This window comes from Temnothorax nylanderi, unplaced genomic scaffold (genome assembly GCF_030848795.1).
Source record: "Temnothorax nylanderi isolate EJ_2023f unplaced genomic scaffold, tnyl_v1.0 TNYL_tig0703_pilon, whole genome shotgun sequence".
NCBI lineage: Eukaryota > Metazoa > Arthropoda > Insecta > Hymenoptera > Formicidae > Temnothorax > Temnothorax nylanderi.
This window is the reverse complement of record NW_027249765.1, coordinates 1,682-7,494: the sequence shown is the minus strand read 5'-3', so window position 1 is coordinate 7,494 and position 5,813 is coordinate 1,682. Positions and strand designations below refer to the sequence as shown.

General features: G+C 35.2%; 1 protein-coding gene across 1 annotated transcript; it reads left to right on the top strand.

Moving 5' to 3' along the window:
- The first annotated feature begins 2,880 nt into the window (after positions 1 to 2,880).
- Positions 2,881 to 5,278, top strand: LOC139784907 (uncharacterized protein F21D5.5-like). Its single transcript, XM_071724080.1, has 6 exons — positions 2,881 to 3,316; positions 3,437 to 3,595; positions 4,453 to 4,734; positions 4,828 to 4,889; positions 4,978 to 5,110; positions 5,190 to 5,278. Exons 2-5 carry the CDS (start codon positions 3,530 to 3,532, stop codon positions 4,979 to 4,981), a joined length of 414 nt encoding a protein of 137 aa, XP_071580181.1. The 5' UTR covers positions 2,881 to 3,316; positions 3,437 to 3,529; the 3' UTR covers positions 4,982 to 5,110; positions 5,190 to 5,278.
- The last annotated feature ends 535 nt before the right edge of the window (positions 5,279 to 5,813 follow it).

Here is a 5,813-nt window from a genome sequence, read left to right as displayed (position 1 = left end):
TTTTAAGATTTTAAACAATTCAAATTACCCTAATCTTAAAAATTTTGGTCTTCGAATTTTTTCCATGTTCGGATCCACATACTTATGTGAATGCTCGTTTTCGAAAATGAAAATGATAAAAACCGATAAACGTTCTTCCTTAAGCGATAAATCATTAACTTCATTAATGCGAGCTAGTTCTTCTAACATTCCTATAGATATCCCATCTATTGTAAAATCATGTAAACGGCCTAGAAAATCGACCAATTAGTAAATGAGAGTAAAATAAAGAGGAACAGAAATGCATTCTGCGATTGGCGCAGTAATTGCAAATAAAATGCATTCTGCGCAGTGCGCAGTGATGAGAGTAAAATAAAGAGGAACAGAAATGCATTCTGCGATTGGCGCAGTAATTGCAAATAAATGCATTCTGCGCAGTGCGCAGTGATGAAAGTAAAATAAAGAGGAACAGAAATGCATTCTGCGATTGGCGCAGTAATTGCAAATAAAATGCATTCTGCGCAGTGCGCAGTGATGAGAGTAAAATAAAGAGGAACAGAAATGCATTCTGCGATTGGCGCAGTAGTTGCAAATAAAATGCATTCTGCGCAGTGCGCAGTGATGAGAGTAAAATAAAGAGGAACAGAAATGCATTCTGCGATAGGTGCAGTAATTGCAAATCAAATGCATTCTGCGCAGTGCGCAGTGATTACTTTATCATTCAAAGGAAAAAAAGAAAAATACATATTATCTTTTCAGTGGAGTAGGCCTACTGGGGATACCACTTAAAAAAAACGCGTCAGCAATAGTACCCCATGGGTGGCGCGGAAACTATTGTCCTAATTATAATTATATATTCTATATAACTAACTTTTTAATATTATTCGGGGAGATTACAGTTCCATCATGCTTATAGCACGCGCGACGCTCCTGAGATGACGCGTCACGTGAGCGATCGGCAGCTCGGCCGCTGAGCCTCGAGCGGTAGTGGGGGTATAGGAGGCGTCGCCTCGGGAATCGGCCCGAAATGTGCAACTAAATCCCGGCTCTGCTTGGTGGGATTCGAACTCGGGACCTCGGGACCTCTGGATCGTGAGCCAACTGCCTTACGTGGTAGACTACTTCTTAATTTGATGTAAGTGTTATATATAGTCTACATATGTCATAACCAGCACAAATATATAATTTTTCAAAAATCATCTTAAGAAACAAATTCAGTTTAAAAAGAGTAATAAAATTTTAAATTGGATATATGATATAATATTTCTTAAAGTCGGGTGAATGTCAGAAACCAGTGCCGGCTCATTATGAAATTACTTATAAAATATGAAATTAAAAAATAATAAAATGTGGTTAAAAAGTGATACATTAAATCTAATAAATTTCAAACAATATTTATAGAAATAATTTATATATATACAACTGCATTAAAGTAAAAGTATACTATATATGGAGGTGGAGGGGTAAAAACCACAGTGGTGTAACTCAAATTTTTAAAAATATTTTCTCGTGTGCATAGATGCAATCTGTACAATATATAAATTGCATCTATGCACACGAGAAAATATTTTTAAAAATTTGACTTACACCACTGTGGTTTTTACCCCTCCATATATGATAAGACTCGCTATTTCAAATTTTATGGATTACTGGTAGCATTACGTTTAATACACATGTGTAGTAATGTATTACACATTTTGTAGATTACATGTGTAGTCTACTACACAAGTCACTTACCACACGTGTAGTATATTACATATATAGTGGATTACACGAGTAGTGGATTTCACCCTTCATGATTAGACGTGTATTCCATATTACAGGGATTTTACGCACTAAGTAATTACAGCGTGTAATAACTACAGATTATTGTGTTCCTTTCTGTGATAACTACAGGGGGTCCTGTAGTAACTACACAAGTGTAATATTTACTGGCTGTAGTTTCTTTCCGTAAGGGACGTAACAAGGCTTGCTGCAATTTGGCGTCAAGCTGTGTCATCAAGATTTGCTCTGTATTTGGTGCCAATTTGCTGTTAAGTATTGTTCTCAAATCTTGTTTGATATTTGATATCATTTGGCGTCGGGTTTTGTCAACAAACTTTGATAGCAATTTGTCAACAATTTGCTGTTAGATTGCTGGCAAGCTTTGCTCGGTATTTGGTGTCCAATTTGGCGTCAAGTTCTTTTGTCAAGGTTTGCTCGCAATTTGGCACAAATTTGCTGTCGAGCTTTTGTTGGCAAGCCTTGTTCACAATATGGCGCAAATTTGCCGTTGAACTTTTGCTGTCCTGTTTTGCTCGATATTTGGCGTCAATTTGGTGTCAAGTCATGTACACAAGCTTTGCTAGCAAAACACAAGCGTATTGCAGACACAGATCGCACCGAATTTGTTGACAAGTTTTGCGCGTATTTGGTGTCAAATTGGTTACAATTTGCTGACAAATTGTTTACTGGGTATTACTTCTGTAGTAACTTATACGAACGATATCATCGTAGTTACTATAAAATCTCCCGTTTATGCGGAGGAATTATCGTATCGTTCGTAAGTTACTACAGAATTAAGTAACGTTCGCGTAAACGTAGTATAGGTTAGATTACCGATTTCTTACAAAATTTTACATAAAACGCGAGATTCACTTATGGGAGCTTTCCAGCAAGCGACACAAGTCGACACAGGTATTGTTTTGTCTTTGTTACTCATTGCCAAAAAAGAAAGATAAAACGACGTTTGTGTCGGCTTGTGTCACTTGCTGGAAAGCTCCCTATGTATGCAAGTTTAACGCCTATTGAGTTAATATGAAATAATTTTCCTAAATGTAATAAAAATAACACTATGTTATATATGCGGTTTGCCGTGAATATATATATATATATATATATATATATATATATATATATATATATATATATACATGTGATTTCTGCCCAGTGCTCTGAATGTTATGTGATTTTCGCCCAGTGCTCTGAATGTCATCTAGTCATACATATCATGCTTTGATACAAGGAACGTGAAAAAGAGCAGGAAAAGAAAAGAACAAACAGAAGAGACAGATTCAAGCTTTGTCTTTTAATCTGGACGAAGACAATGCCGAAAAATCCCCGCAGTCAGAAAATGAGCAATCTGATGGCCTCGCGATTAAGAAGATTAAGAAAAATCCAGATGTAGATACAAGTTTCTTGCCAGATAGGGAAAGGAAGGAGGAGGAAAATAAACTTAAGGAAGAATTGAGGCAAGAATGGGCTGGAAAGCAGAACGCGTTGAAGGAAGAAGAAATTGAGATCACATTCAGTTATTGGGATGGATCTGGCTATCGTCGGAGTGTTATAATGAAGAAAGGTGAATGTCTCAGTGATTTAGAGAATTTTTAAGTTATTAAAATACTCCAGTGTCACTTTTGAAGTAACATTGGCGTGATATATAATGTTCTACTGCATAAATTAAATTTTTCACATACAGGTAATTCTATCTATCAGCTTCTTCAGAGATGTTTAGAAGTTCTGAAGCGTGAATTCAGCGAGCTTAAAACAGTAATGGTAGATCAGTTAATGTATGTCAAGGAGGATCTTTCTTATATTACCGCACCATTATACGTTTTACGATTTTATTGTAACTAAGGTAAAGATACTAAGTGATAAAACTTATGAAGCAATATCACAATGTTGGCATGTTATTTTAATGTATGTAATATTGCGATTAGGCACGAGGAAAAAGCGAACCTCTGTTCACATTTGACGTTCACGATGATATTCGTGTTATGCACGATGCTTCTGTCGAAACCGAGGAATCACATGCCGGAAAAATTTTACTTAGGTATTTATCATTAAAAGAATACTTTGTATAATTCTCTTTTATGTTATTTCTCATTAGATCATGGTACGAGAGGAACAAACACATTTTTCCAGCGAGTAGATGGGAACCTTTTGATCCAACGAAAAGTTATGACAAGTATACAGTGTCGGATAAAAATAGGAAGAAAGATAAAATCTGATAAACTTAGATTCAACGAATTGTCCAATTTCGTTTAAAGGATTCAGATTCAAATTCATTCAGTTATGTGATAATATTTAATTCATTTACTCGATTATGTAGCTCTACTAAATTACGGTCCTTTGAATCTGAATCCTTTAAACGAAATTGGACAATTCGTTGAATCTAAGTTTATCAGATTTTATCTTTCTTCCTATTTTTATCCGACACTGTATACTTGTCATAACTTTTCGTTGGATCAAAAGGTTCCCATCTACTCGCTGGAAAAATGTGTTTGTTCCTCTCGTACCATGATCTAATGAGAAATAACATAAAAGAGAATTATACAAAGTATTCTTTTAATGATAAATACCTAAGTAAAATTTTTCCGGCATGTGATTCCTCGGTTTCGACAGAAGCATCGTGCATAACACGAATATCATCGTGAACGTCAAATGTGAACAGAGGCCCGCTCTTTCCTCGTGCTTATAGATATCCATTAACAGGTGGTACTTATGGTCGGCAGTCCAGACTCCGGAAAATCGCATTTTGCAAAGAATTATCTGGAGGAATACGGATACGTCAACAAAGACACTTTAGGCAGCTGGCAGAAGTGCATTGCTGCAGTCCAACAATACTTGAATCAAGGAAAAAGTATAGTTATAGACAATACCAATCCTGATCCAGCTTCGAGAAAGAGAGATATTGAGATAGCCAAGAAGCGCAATGTCTCGGTCAGATGTTTCGTCATGACGACAAGTATAGAACACGCGAAACGTAATAATAAGGTAATCAGAAATTAACATTAACCGTCATCGTGTGAAAGAATCGTATGAAGTAATGTTTCCGAAAATTCTAATCGATTTATTATTATATTACAGTTTCGCGAGTTGACTGATCCAAGCCACATTTTAATCAACGAGATTATTATCAACTCCTACGTGTAAGTAGATTTTAGATATATACATCTCTACACTCAAAATTATTTATCTTTGGATATGTAATTATACTTTGATGTTACTCATTTGCAGGTAAATGGTCGACAGAAGCTTACAATGTGGTACAAATTGTTCCTCAAAGGGAGTTGCTGCCCAAACTCAGATTGAAGGTCGCATTCAAACTAATATTTATGCAAATATTTATTTTATGATACAAAATTATGAGGTAAGTAGTTATTATTATCCAATCTTCGAGAATCTCTTTGCAGATGCGCAAATTAATTGAAATTAATTGATTTTTAAAGCTAATTTCCCTTACTGAAGAACTGGTAATGAACGGACATGCTGAACAAGTAGGCATGGGACCAGATGAATGAAGCCAGAAACACTTGAATCCATCTGTACATAAGAGTTGTCAAGAAACTCTACAATTTTCACGCATAATCCGCGATTCTTAGTCAGTATGGACTAGAGTTTAATACAATCGCTATTGATGATCCCCTTTAATCGCGTCAAAATTGATTACTTCGCTTTTTGACTTTGTTCTTTACACATGTTGTAAAATAGTTTTCCGATTGTGTAGAATATTTTTATTTAGAAAGAAATTTATAAGATTGTTATATTGATCGTAGAGTAGAGAAAACAATAAAACTTAACATTTTACAAGTAGTGTCACATTTAAACTAGAACATTGTATCGAATAACTCAGACGAATTAGGAAATTCGTTTCTACGTGACTCATGTCTATTTCTGATTGGAGACGATTCGAGAACTCATTGAAATAATTTAATTTCTTTTCACGTTTAAATTTAGGTCACCGTAGATTAAACTTGTTACCTTAGAAGTTATTGTTAAATGGCGCATTTTATTTAATATTCCGCACTTCACTGTTGTGGCATAAAATTATTTTATGTTTCAAAAGATGGGGA